The 15,539-nt window shown below is 31.9% G+C and overlaps 1 protein-coding gene across 1 annotated transcript; it reads left to right on the forward strand.

The window, feature by feature from the left end:
• Positions 1 to 12,844: 12,844 nt before the first annotated feature.
• On the forward strand, positions 12,845 to 15,182 carry LOC105622930 (spermatogenesis-defective protein 39 homolog). The gene is made up of 9 exons (XM_012204337.1): positions 12,845 to 12,925; positions 12,985 to 13,126; positions 13,557 to 13,762; positions 13,863 to 13,999; positions 14,165 to 14,192; positions 14,256 to 14,400; positions 14,467 to 14,717; positions 14,790 to 14,966; positions 15,057 to 15,182. Exons 1-9 carry the CDS (start codon positions 12,845 to 12,847, stop codon positions 15,180 to 15,182), a joined length of 1,293 nt encoding a protein of 430 aa, XP_012059727.1.
• The last annotated feature ends 357 nt before the right edge of the window (positions 15,183 to 15,539 follow it).

A 15,539-nucleotide genomic window follows, 5' to 3' on the forward strand; every position in this document is an offset into this window, starting at 1 on the left:
GTCGCGCGGTCACGCCGCAATCATTATTGGTGTGTACCCGCGCTAGCATTCGTCCCGCGTTATCACGCCACGACACCAGAGCGCTCTAGCGCCTGGACCCGCGTTTTCATATTACCGTGTGCAACGAGCGCTCATTATACTGTATCTTATTTTGTTGTATCTAATTATTTGTTAATATCGTGTTATATATAATAAAGCGTATTTGTATTTCGTCTTGTTACATAATTGCATTCGTTTCTCTGTAAGCACCTTCTTTCTCCGCAACGAATCTTTCGTTCCCTGCCCGATTAATTTGTCCGACTAGCTATTCCGCGCAATAGAAATTGTTTCAATCGGTTTCAATCAAGAACCTACAAGGACCTGCCTCAAGACACTATTATCCGTATTCATAATCAGACCTTGTACTTAAGACTTCTTTTACACATTTTGACCAACTAACATCAAAGATGCTGACCACGGAATAATAAGGAGTGCATTCCGTTTCTTGCATGATGCGCATAGAAACATAGAAGTTCGTTCTGTTTTTCTTCATGTACTCGTTGCATGCATGATTCAACCTATCGCCAATTGCATAATTCCGCCTCTTCTGTGCATGAGACCGCATGAAATGCCTTATCTCTCGAGCTGAGGCAATTCATGCAGCAATTATGCAATTATGCATTCAACATATTTTAGCGAAACTGAAATCATAGATGATTCTGCTGGGGCGAGTGTATTCAAAATCACGTAAGGGTAAAAGATACGTAAGTAAGGCTCAGAATACAGTAGGGCCCAAAAATTTTTTAAATTTAACATTTCATATATACATATATATACATATATTATATATATATAATGTATATAGAGTATAATACTCTTACCGTATTACCGAAAAATTATGCATGTACTGATATTATGAAAATTTCGATTGAATACCGGTATTTAACGTTCAATACTGGAATTTGGATCTCAGTTTTGCGTATACCGCTATAGAATATCAGTTTTTAGTGTCTGATTTATATAATATTGAAAAATTATTGAAAGTACAAATAAGTTTCCGCCGTTTGCAAAAAACGGCGCCACTAATAAACTATAATTAAAATTGTTTGATAAAACGACATATCGTAAGATTGGACATCCGGCAACACCATAACCTTGAAATATTAGCGATTTTGTATCAGCATCAAATATTTTTTTTTGTACGAAAATGTCGAGTTTTGAGCCAAATAAGCGTCATTTGCGGGAACTTTTGATTTACTTCTTTAATTTGAAGAAATCTGCAGCTAAGGCTCATAGATTGCTTGTAGAAGCATATGGTGTTGCTGTCTTAAGTGAGAGAAGTTGTCGTGAGTGGTTTCAAAAGTTTAAGAACGGTGAATTTGACGTCGAAGACAAAGAACATAGCGGAAGGCCGAAAGTGTACGAAGACGCGGAATTGAAAGCATTATTGGATGAAGATTCGTGCAAACGCAAAAAGAACTTGCACTTACATTAGGAGTGACTCAACAAACAATTTCATATCGTTTGAAATCATTAGGAATGATTCAAAAGCAAAGAAATTGGGTTCCATATAATTGGGTTCCATTCTCCTGAAGCCGAGAAATGTTGAACGCCAATTTTTCACAAATGAAATGCTGTTTGCCAGACATAAATGAAAGAGTTTTTTGCATCATATAGTCACTGGTGATGAAAAATGGATCCACTACGATAACCCAAAGAAGAGGAAATCATGGGGACCACCTGGCTATGCTTCAACATCGACAGCCAAGCCGAATATTCATGGAAAAAAACTCATGTTGTGTATTTGGGATCAGCTTGGTGTCGTGTATTATGAGTTACTCAAATCGAACGAGACCATTACTGGGGCTCTCTACCGAACACAATTAATGAGATTGGGCCGAGCACTCAAGGAAAAACGCGCCCATTACTACTCCAGGCATGACAAAATTATTCTCCTGTATGATTATGCTCGACCACATGTTGCGGCGCCAGTCAAAACCTACTTAGAAACACTCAAATGGGAAGTTCTACCCCACCCGCCATATTCTTCAGACATTGCTCCTTCCGACTACCACTTGTTCCGATCGATGACGCATAGCCTGTCTGAGCAACATTTCACATCATATGAAGATACCAAAAATTGAATCGATGATTGGATAGCCTCAAAAGATGAAGCGTTCTTCCGACGCGGTATCCACATGCTACCAGAAAGATGGGAAAAAGTAGTGGCTAGCGATAGCCATTACTTTGAATAAAACATCACCGCTTTTTCACAATAAATGCTTAATTTTTGATTAAAAACGGCGGAAACTTATTTGTAATAATATATTGATATACTGCTATTTTTCATATTGTTTTAAATTTTTTAATATAAAATAGTAGATTATGATAGAGATTAAATTTACATTAGTCATGTCCTTATAAGATAGGTAAAGGAAAATAAAAACGGATTTTAAGGATGTTTTGTATGTTTTGTATAATTGTATCAAAAAGTTCCTGAAATTTGATTTTGACGAATATGTGCTGTTTTCATATGATTTGAATAATAAAGATTGTATACAGAATCTTATCATATACTCATAACTAAAATGCAGAAATGTACTTTTGAATTTCTATTGCTAATTATTTCCGAAAAAAATGGAAAATTTTTGACAGTGACAGTAAATCTCAAATCTAATCTTAAAATCCTATATTTTAAACTTTTATAACTTCAAGTTTCTTCATAGTGAATCGATTTCGGATTTTGTTATAAGTGTCTGAATATATGTAAGAATAATCTGTAAAATTTTTGTTAAATTTCTAATATTTTAGAAATAGGTATTAAATATTCTTTTTGTACATTTTGATAATACATTTTATTTTTCTTTTCCTGCAGAATAAGATTATAAGTGCTGCTCGAAAAATATAAATCTTTTTCTTTTGTCAAAAAAGAAGATGTAACAGTAATTATTGAATGCATTTATAATTCAGTCAATTTTAAATCGTTTATTGCATGAATTCATTGCGAATCCATTTCGTTATTAAAACCGCATAGAGTGTATTGGAGAAACAAACCTGCACTCCATGCCATGTACTGAATACTCATGCGCTTCGTGCAAGAAACGGATCGCATCCAAGGAGACCAAACTCGAAATCTGAAAATGGGCTCGAAACACGGTATCGGACCTATGGAAAATCGGAATAACGTGATTTTAGTGCCATTGCAGGAAAATTTGAATATATTATACCACATAACAATGCGTACGAAATACACATATTTACACGTTTTATTTTTAATACAGAAATTCTAATTTATATAAAATTTAATTTTATTTAAATAATAAATGCATCAATATTTATTGAAAAAAAATATATATTTATGTAGAGTTATAAATTATCATTAAATTATCGTTTTTTAACTTATCATCATCAAAAACTTTAAAATTAAGAAGAATAAAAATGGAACTTGAACAATTTTCTTTCTTAGAATATATATTCTACACATGAAAATACATAAATTACAAAATTACAGGAAAATGGGAAAAAAAATATTTATCAAATCCTCTAAGTTGACAGTTTTCTACGACAGGAACATTCGAATTTGTTATTCCATACAACGCTTTTTCGACATTGTGTTTTAAGTCCATTTTTTTGGAACCGACCGCTTGTGTTTAATCTCCTTCTCACATGTAATATTGCAATTTGCAATGCAATATTACGTAAATATTACTGAGATATTACATTGCGATATATCACAATATTATAATAATTTTGTTGAAATATTATTATATTACAATGTAATATATCATTCTGCAATATTACTACAATGTCGTTTAAATATTGTATACAATGTGATACATTGCAATGCAATATTACTACAATATTGCAATATGATATATCACACTAAAATATTACTGCAATATCATTTAAATAGTGCAGTACGACATACCGCAAAGATTACCGCAATATGTTTCAAATATTGCAATGTGATATATCGCATTGTAATATTGCTGTATTGCAATATCATTCAATAATTATAATAGTATATTGCATTGTAATATTACAGCAATATTATTCAATTATTACATTGCAGCTTATCGCATTGCAATATTACAACAGCATTGAAATGTTACAATGCATTTTATCGCAGTACCATCTTTCTAAGATATGAATAACACTATGTTTTGATTTATTATTAAAATATTAAATATTAAATATAAAAAAATTAAGAATATAGATCGAAATACATAATTTATAATGGATACAAAAAATTGTATTGTGTCTTATATCTTATTTATATCTATTGCATTATATATTTAATATTCATTTACAATTTTATTATTTCTCCAATATTCAATATTTTTTTGTTCTTAATTTTTTTTATTATGGGAGGCCAAATAATATGTCATTAAAATACAAGTCAGTGTATTGACATTCGCCGTTCAACATACAATATAATAGTAAAGAAGATTTAAAAAAATTAAGTAAAATGTTTATTTATGAATTTTTAATTTGAACAATAATCTTTGAGATATAAGGATTAAAATAGACTATAATATGAAATATTTTAAGAGTGCCCAGTATTACAAAAATTGCAGCAATAATGCTGTAATATTGCAATTTTTTTATTGTATTGAATATATTCAATTTGTCAACAACAGTTATAAATATTTTATAAAAAATATTGCAATTTTTACTGTTGCAGTGTTACAATTCAGTAGATTATAGATTTAGAACAATATTATTTATATGTTATTTAAAATTATTATATATGTTATTTTAATTATGCAATATTTCAATAATTACTTCACTTTTATCATCTAATTGCTAACATATTATATTGCTTAGCATTATATTCCAAAATACATACGATAAAGTTATGATAAAAAGTATTCGGGAACTCAAAAAGCACATCCAAAAAAGTTTGGAAATCTCCAGGAGATTCGTCTACTCGACTTTTAAAAGGAAGTGTATTCCTTTTTATAGAACTTCTGGACATTTTCTCCTTATGAAAAACGTATTTCTTTCGTGGCGAGGCTGCATACTTATTTATTGAATTGTAATTTTGCAACAATATATTGCAATATTTTCTACAAAATTAAAAAAAATTACAATATTTTGCAATATTGTAAAAATATTTCTAATAAAATATTATAATTTGAATAGTGTAGCAATATCGCTGCAATTTTTGTATTGTGCATTATTGAAATATTGTTGTAATATTATATTTCGTGCTGAAGGTAAATGCACGGCCCAGCTACAAGAGGGATACTCGTAGGCCGGTATTCATAGTCGAGTCTTATTTCAAGACCATCTTAAATAATGTCTTAAATTAATGCAGATTTCTAATTAGTTCTTAAGAGGTATTTAAGACTGTACTTAAAACGGTCTTGAATATAAGATCTGACTATGAATACCGGTCGTAAGAAGAAAACGTCCAGCAGTCCTATAAGAAGGAAATACACAAATTGAGTTGGTATGTCTCCTGGAAATTTCCAACTTTTTTTGGGAGTGCTTTCTAGGCCACCGAATGTTTTTTTTATCATACTTGACGTATTTGACTTTATCATACGTACTTTAAAGTGTAATATTAAGCAATACTTCAACAATTAATAAAACTGGATTAACTGTAATACATCACAATGTTGTAGCAATAAGACAGAAATGATATTTCTGTTTGAAATATTATTGTGATAAATTTTTTGCAGATATTTATTATTGTAGCGATATTATATTATGTGATACTGCAATATTACTACAGCACATAGAAATATTGCAATATTGCGAAATGTTAGCATAATACGTAGACATATTGCTTATTAGGTGTACAACTTTGCTTCCGCCGTTTTCCTATAGATGGCTTTAGCGGTAAGTGGTGGTCGAAATAAATAGATCATAGACGTCATACAATAAACTTAGACATCTGTCAACATAACCCCATAGAAACATTAGTCGATTTGTGTCTGCATCATAAAATTATTCTCGATTGAAAATGTCAGTTTACGAGCCAAATTCTCGTCATTTGCGGGAGATTTTAATTTTTTGCTTCAATATGAAGAAATCTGCGGCTGAGGCTCATCGAATGCTCTCAAATACTTATGGTGAGGCCGCTATTAGTGAAAGAACGTATCGTGAGTGGTTTCAACGCTTCAAGAACGGTGATTTTGACGTCGAAGACCGGCATAGCGGTAGAAGAGAGAAAGTTTTCGAAGATGCAGAATTGGAGGCATTACTTGAGCAAGACTCGTGTCAAAATCAAGAAGAATTGGCACGATCATTGGGAGTGACTCAACAATTTCAAAACGCCTCAAAGCCATGGGAATGATTCAGAAGCAAGGAAATTGGGTGCCGTACGAATTGAAGCCGAGAGATGTTGAACGGCGTTTGTTTGCTTGTGAACAGCTGCTTGAAAGACGGAAGGGATTTCTGCATTGCATTGTGACTGGGGACGAAAAATGGGTTCATTACGATAATCCCAAGCGCAAAAAATCATGGGGAGTTCCTAGCCATGCTTCGTCGACGGCCAAACCGAATATTCACGGCTCCAAGGTCATGCTCTGTATTTGGTGGGACCAGCTCGGCGTAGTATATTATGAACTGTTAAAACCGACTGAAACAATCACAGACGATCGGTATCGAACGCAATTGATGCGTTTGAGCCGAGCATTGAAAGATAAACGGCCGCAATACAACGAGAGACACGATAAAGTGATTTTGCAGCATGACAATGCTCGACCCCATGTTGCAAAAGTGGTCAAGACATACTTGGAATGGGAAGTCCTACCCCACCCGCCATATTCTCCAGACGTTGCTCCCTCTGACTATCACTTATTTCGATCAATAGCATACGGCCTGGTTGACCAGCACTTCCGGTCTTATGAAGAAGTAAAAAATTGGATCGATTCGTGGATTTAAAAGATGACCAGTTTTTTCGACGCAGGATTCGCTACCCGAAAGATGGAAGAAAGTAGTGGCCAGCGATGGATAATACTTTGAATCATAAATGTATAACCAGTTTTTTACAATAAAGCCTCGAATTTCGGAAAAAAAACGGCGGAAGCAAAGTTGTACTCCTAATAACATTACAATAATATTATAAAAATATCGCAAAAATATTACTGTAATGAATTTACCGCGGACATTTAATATTGCAACGATATTTATACAATATTACTGACATATTACCATACAATATTACAACAAATTTTTAATACTGCAATAGAGATTACTACAATAAGATTACTACAATATTACATGCTGTGTGGGTTATTATTACTCTGTGGTGCTGACAAAGATTTGCGCTACTGTATATACTGTGCAATCCATAGAACTTAGAATAATGGAAATAATCGGAATAATCTATCCAAGCAGAGAGAGGAAAGGGTGAGTAACATCTGAGAAACAGAAGATTGTATTTCTGTCCCGTTTAATAATTTTTCTTCTTTTTGCCAAGTGAACAGTCATAAAGAAGAATAATGAAGTCGAGCAAGAAGAATAATGAATTCCAGCAAAGTTATATAATTGTTATATTGCCATAATAAAACGAAATAATATATATATATATATAATAGTATATATATAATAGTAATATAATGTGTTGATTACATGTAACGTATTACATGTTAGTTGTAATCTCTTACTCACTGCAAATTGCAATTATATACAATAAATATAACAATATAATAAAACATTATATAACTGTTGCATAGCAGAAAAGATGCAGAATAGTTACATAACATACTGAAATGTTATATGATTATAATATAAATAATTCCAATATTATGTAATTGTTATATAATAATTTATACGTTTCGTAATCCTATATATATATATATATTTTTTTTATTAGAATAATCACACATAAAAGACATATAAGTTATAACATTGTATAAAATCGCTGGACCAGCATCTCATATAAATCAATAAGATATCTTTATGCTGAATGATCCAATGGCCTTGCTATGCTTATGTAACTTTCGTCGTTTTATGTATAATAATCCTTGTGGACTTTCTGCAATAAGATATTACCATGATGTGTGCAGTTCGGCCAAATCACGCCTATTTTCATTCCGTGTCGTAATAGGGAACTAGAGCTATTGTGAAACGCGAAACATGGAGCGGTATTCATAGTCCGTTCTTATTCTAAAATCGTCTTAAATAATGTCTTAAGATGTTAATACAATTCACGGATTGACTTACGATATCTGAAAACTGTATTTAAGACAATTTTAAATGCAAGAATCGATTATGAATATCGACCTGTTTCACGTCGTAAAATTGTACTGAATCTTTTCTTGTTTGACATACTTTATAATGTATCTTAAATTCTTTTTCTATAGAAAGAGAAACATAAAATGTGTCCGAGGACTGTATTGAACATCCGTAATAATCCGAGGAGAGCATCTTAAGACACTATTTAAGACAATTTTAAAATAAAAAACAATTTTAAAATAAAATAAAAAAAACTATGAAAAACCGCCCCATGTTTAGCATTTCATAGTTGGTAGCCCTTCCTCCTTATGAAAAGTCCGTAGACGGAGAAAGCAGAGATTTAAAAAGAGACACAATGTCCAATTGCACACATTATCTCCCTTCCACTATAGCTATGACCTAAGTTTTAAATTGTAAGAAATTGTAGCAATTTTCTTGTAGCTTGATTTAAATGGGGAAATGACTTATTGTAGAATGCCCATTATTTTCTGAAGAATGTCAAGTCCATGAATTAATTATTAAACAAAACTAAACGCTACAAAGAACTTCTCTATCCAGAGAAGTCGTCACTAGTCATTGTTTATATGAAAAATATAAGCAATAGGAATAGAGAATAAAAAATTTCAATCTATCAAAAACTATGTACTCTGTGTAGAATGCATGTTTTTTGATATAAATATTAAATCTGTTATTCCCTAATTATAAATAAATGCGCAGCTGTTATATAATGTGAATATAACAATAATATTATATAGATCTTATAAATGTTACATAATACATAATATAACGATTATCTACCTTCGACATAACATCTGTTATACAAATGTATTACATTGAGATTATGTTTCCGTTACTTTATTGTAATATGTGCATCAAAATAATGCAACAGTTTTATATATATAACAATTATTTTGTAGCTATATAACAAAATATATTATAATATCACTACAATATAACATTCATATTATATTACGTGTTATTTTCAGATTATATTGTAGCTATTGCTGGGATAAAGGTACAATTTCACGTAGTGTCAAAACGTTAGCGACTCTCTTCACTTTACAAGCAGTGTTGCAAGATTCGTGGGACAAATTCACGCATGCACTAATGCTAATAATAAACTAATATATGTTTAATAAATAGCATGTAATATATCAATATTTCCTTATAACAGACTTCCATATTAAAAAAGATTATAACTTCTCCTTTACACACTTCTTCGATAAATAAAAAATTATACAACTAGAGAATGACAAAAAAAATTTATGCTCTCACATCCTAATATCATTTTTACACGAGTGGACAAAGATAATACTACAGTGGCTCTAGATAAAGACACATACGTTGGAAATTAAATCTAATGAGCGAAGATAAAAAAATATACGAAGTAGCTAACAAGAATCCTATAAAAAACTCACAATAGAACTTAGAACCTTGCTTACTAAATGAAAAAAATGCAATTATATAATCGGAATATAAATCGTTATATTGTAGTGACGAATAAGTACCGAGAGCTTATGGTTTTCCGTAGATTCACAAATAGAATTGCCCGTTTAGAATAATAATATCACCAATAGAGAACCCTCTTTATGCATTAGCCTCGTATTTGCACAACATTCTCTATAAAGCTATTCCTAAAGCAGTTATATAAAAAACAGCTTTCAATTAGTTAAAAATTTAGAAAAAATGAAAATTGATGACGATCATAAATTAATTTTATGGATGTTATCTCACTCTTTACGAACATCCCAATAGAAATAGCTCTAGACTGCATAAATGAAAATTGGAATTTTATTTCTAAACTGTAACATACCGAAAAGCGAAATTTTAGCGGTAGTAAAATTTATTTTAGATTCCACTTTTTATATTTGACGATACATTCTATAAACAGACCTTCGGAACACTTATGGGCTCTCCACTCTCGCCAGTTATTGCGAACTTAGTACTGGAGAGATTAAAAAAAATAGCTTTAGCATCTTTCAACAGAGATTTACCTTTTTATTATCGGATGACTTGTGTATGGCTGTTCCATTCTTCGGAAATTAATAAGATTTTAAATTGTTTTAATTTTTTCCGCGCCTGCAACGCGTTTAATAGAAATTTGTACAACTAAGAAAGGCTCAACTCTAACCGAAACATGTATTAGCATATGCGTTTTTTAACTATGTAATCACATGTAAGGATAATTTAATTTATGTAATCTTTCTAATTTTGTTATTACAATAATTTTTAAGAAAACCGATCATGATGTAGCATTCGCATCTTAGAGCATATAGACATGGAGAGAGCATTATGATTCAGAATTGTGTTCAAGATACAAAAAGGTTAGGAAAATAGTTAAGAAGATTAATTTCATTCAATTCTATGGTCGAAACACGTCTGCTAACTACTTTTCGCTATAGCAGTGTTGCCAAGAGGGACGCGTTTTCTTGCATTTCTTGTGAACTTGATACGTTGAAGTCACGTGCGCGAAAAAACGTATCCCTGCTGGCAACACTGCGCTAGTTGGGTCTCTTCGAATTTCAAGCAAAACGACGACTTATAGGCAGCAGAGAGAAACCTGAAAGAGGACATGACGGTCCAAAATCTGTAACCGCAAAATGTGTTGCGCATTACTATTGCCTCTGATAAAGTGAATGTAACGTCCACTTTTCTTAGGGTACATCGTCCATTTTTCAAGGCTGGAGTTGATAAATCGATATTTGATTCATATAATCGTGCTACATGTAGCATGCGAATCTTAGAGCATATAGACATGGAGCATTGTCTATACCTCCTGCCCAAATGTGTCCAAGATGCATGTGAGAGAGAAAGATTACATGGAACTTTCGTCCTCTATGCGCATGTGCCAATGTTCCAGACACTATAGTTAATATAGTATGTATACATTACTAATTGTATAATTATTAGGTGTACAACTTTGCTTCCGCTGTTTTTTTCCGAAATTCGAAGCTTTATTGTAAAAAACTGGTTATACATTTATGATTCAAAGTATTGTCCATCGCTGGCCACTACTTTCTCCCATCTTTCGGGTAGCGTACGAATCTCGCGTCGAAAAAACTGGTCATCTTTTGAGGCTACCCACGAATCGATCCAATTTTTTACTTCTTCATAAGACCGGAAGTGCTGGTCAACCAGGCCGTATGCCATTGATCGAAACAGGTGATAGTCAGAGGGAGCAACGTCTGGAGAATATGGCGGGTGGGGTAAGACTTCCAAGTATGTCTTGATCACTTTCGCAACATGGAGTCGAGCATTGTCATGCTGCAAAATCACTTTATTGTGTCTCTCGTTGTATTGCGGCCGTTTGTCTTTCAATGTTCGCATCAATTGCGTTCGATACCGATCGCCTGTGATTGTTTCAGTCGGTTTTAACAGTTCATAATACACTACGCCGAGCTGGTCCCACATAGAGCATGACCTTGGACGTCAAAATCACATTCTTGAAGCATTGAAACCACTCACGACACGTTCTTTCACTAATAGCGGCCTCACCATAAGTATTTGAGAGCATTCGATGAGCCTCAGCCATAGATTTCTTCATATTGAAGCAAAAAATTAAAACCTCCCGCAAATGACGAGAATTTGGCTCGTAAACTGACATTTTCAATCGAGAATAACTTTATGATGCAGACACAAATCGACTAATGTTTCTATGGGGTCATGTTGACAGATGCCCAAGTTTATTGTATAACTTCTATGATCTATTTATTTCGACCACCACTTACCGCTAAAGCCATCTATAGGAAAACGGCGGAAGCAAAGTTGTACACCTAATATTAATCGGCATTTTAAAGCATGCGTAGAGAGAACGAATGTTTTATGTATATATCTGTCTTTTTTATACGCATCTTTTTATATATCTATATGCTCTAAGGTTCGCATGCTACATGTACGATTATATGAATTAAATATCGATTTATCAACTTCAGCCTTGAAAAGTGGACGACGTACCCTAAGAAAAATGGACATTGCTATGTAGTTTACATCCACTTTGTCAGAGGGCAATAGTGTGCAACATCATTTTGCGATTACACATTTTGGACCATCATGTCCTCTCTCATGTTTCTCTCTGTTGCTTACATGCTGTTGTTTTGCCGCTTGAAGTTCGGAGAGGCCCAACTACAGCGAAAAGTAGTTAGCAGACGTATTTCGTCCATAGAATCGGACGAAACTAACCTTCTTAGCTACTTTCCTAACCTTTTTAACTATTATTGACAGCAATCTATTTCACAATTTTACTAATAAAATACTATTTGAACAGTTTAAACGCACTTTGAAATTCATTCTTAATTATCAATTTTAAACAAGAATTAAATGTATAAAAAAAATTTTATATCAACGATTATAAATCTAGCGACGATTTGTCGCTCCATGAAAAAGCAGCAGGACTTTAGCGGCTGATGTTTTATCGAGCATCAATATGAAAAGGCACCTTTATTCTCTGTTCTCTGTTCCTTGTTCCTTTTATTGTATGGAGCTCCTCTGAGCAGAATAGAAAGATATTTTTATCCTTTAGATGTTGCTCACAGTTCGACGTCCATATTTCCCTTCCATTTACTATAAGTTCTATGATGCTATCAAGTTGAGTCTCCTTATCTTTTACTTCGTGACGGTGACTTGACAGTGACAGACTTTCAGTGAATCTAGCTTGGAGTTGAATAGATATTCTGAGATGAACACTGTGAAAGACGAAGATGATTTTTGGAACAGCAGCGAGAGGCGGTCGTTCTGCTTTGAGAACGAAGTTATGATTGTAACGAATTGTAAATTGTGAATTCTCTGAGCGACAAGTATTTGAGAATCAAATTGCAGGTGGATCAATTGAAGAGCGACACCCAGAAACTGGGGACTGGAATTTTTAATACATCAAACCTTGAAAATAGCCTTCAATCTACTAATGATCTTCAAACAAAATCTCTTCTCTCAGTTATATCTGAAAAGACGCTTTCACGCAGTATGTCAAGAGTATTTTTTAAAATTCTTCTAATGTTAAAAATGTTATTTGCGTTTTTGAGATGATTATCAACAAATATTCTTATTAGATGTTTATTAACATTAAAAAATTATTAAATTGCTTGTATGATTTAACAAGTAATATATATAAGATCACTTCTGATTCTGTGCACGAGTATATTTCAAGTCTGGAAAAACAATTCAGTGCATGGATTGTAGAATCAGAAATAATGTATATAAGTTCATACTAATGAAAAATAATACAAATATAAAGCATTTAAAATTTGCTTTGATCAAAAATGGAAATTCTTTATACTGATACTGAATTAGTTACTCATAGTAGTTAGTTATTCTCTCTTCAATCCTATTTCAAATAGTTGTTAATGACAAATTTTAAATATTTTTGTAAAATTTTTTTGAGCATCTTGTAGTTTTAGAAGCAGATAATAAATCGAAGAATGGCCATTCAAAAATAGAACATAAATACCTTGAAATTGATGTTGCGCAGTCAGACATCACCTTGAGAGAGATATTGCTCGGACAATCATATTCATTAGAACGATACAAGTCTCTTGCTAGCAAAACTGCTTTATTAGATGCTGCTATCTTAAATGGAGATGGAAATTCTATTTTAATAGTATGAATTTAAAATATTTATACAGCTAAAATAATCTTGCAATAAATTAATTGTCAAGAAAAAAATTATAAATCTTATTAATGCTTGGTTAACGTTGCAGATAATTTTATTTCTTATAAAAACTTTAAAACGATCATTAGTACAAAGACTATTAGTGGAAAGACCGGATGCGGTAAATGTATATATTTATTATCTGTTTATAAGGCTGCAAACAAGTGAAATAACTGATATTTTAATGTAAGTAATATTTCTATAATATATTAGATATTGCGAAAAGTTCGTGTCACTTTTTCCCCCATAAATATCTTTTAAAAAAAGACACAAACTTTCCGCGGTACTAATACCAATTTATGATTTATTAGTAATTTATTAGTACTTCTCTTAATACTTGATATTTTACAGAATGTTAGATCATTCCTCAACTGCTGCTGTAAGTGTTACTACACATGTCATACAATTTAAGTTGCAAATTTCATTTGTTGGTTGATTACAGATGAAGAATTTGCATATTATTATAAAAAACACAAAAGATCCAAATAGACTATGGCAAAAACTTCACAATTGTTACAAGGCACTGTTTACTATGTTACCCAATTGCAAAGAAACTATGTTTCTGGAATCTTATATTAAATTGCTGGGTATGTTTGTATTATCTCTCTTTTGCTATCATGAAAAATTATATTATTTGTATCATAAATTGTTAGAATGGCAATTGGCGATCAAACAAAAAAAGAGAGAAAATGATGAGGAACTTCCGTTAAATTCTTCTATTCTGAAATCTTTATATTATGCATGTAAACACCATTGCAATACACCGAATGATTTTGTCACGATATCACCCATGATGCTTTCTCGAGATCATAATATTTCTCCTAGACTATATCAGAAGGTCACTTTGCAAGTTAAAGCCGCCTGTGGTAGATGGGACGACATTGATCATTTACTCTTAACAAAGGTAGCATGTTTTATTTATGTAAATCAATTTTTATGTATTCCATTAGAATTATAATATATCAATTATGTTTAGGGAATACTTGGTAATACAAAATTACAAACGCATTTGTATACAGAAGATGTTTTGAAAGTTTTATACAAATATAATGCACCACATGCCGTTCTCGAAAAATATTTAAAATTTATCGACAATCTAGAGAAACGATTGGAATTGGCAAAAAAACTATCTTGTCATACAATAGTAATCGATGTATGTAGATAAATACTTTTCTAATTTCTAAGAAAGAAGATTATGAAGAAATAATGATATAGGCTAGTACTACATTTTATATGTTTCTAGATATTTGTTCAACAAGGAGATCGTATGATACTGACGGATTACAAAGCAAAATTACAATCTCAATCTGAAGACTATTTTTATGCTGAGAGTGCTTTGCATTTACCAAATATTAAGTGGAAAAATTAAACGTTGCATTTATAATTATAAAAAATTATATATACTTGAATTGTACATTTAAAATATCATTTGTAGTGTGTTGGGTTATTTCCCTGATAAAAATAGTTGATAGAGAACAATACGAAAATCCTATTGTTTTGAATCTGGTTCGTGAATTCATTAATTTAAATCAAATCTTGTAAGAATCTTGTACAAATTCTTATAGAATTCGATAAGTACAATGAGATTCATATCCGAGCAATCGTGATGCTCATAAGGTTGATGTTAGAAAATGATATAAACATTAGAAAACGATAGAGATCCTATTTCGCAATCGTTTTCTATCAGTTTTTCTTATTAGAATGATACTCACTATTTGCAAGCATT

The sequence above is a fragment of the Atta cephalotes genome (assembly GCF_000143395.1).
Source record: "Atta cephalotes unplaced genomic scaffold scaffold00050, whole genome shotgun sequence".
Taxonomy (NCBI): domain Eukaryota; kingdom Metazoa; phylum Arthropoda; class Insecta; order Hymenoptera; family Formicidae; genus Atta; species Atta cephalotes.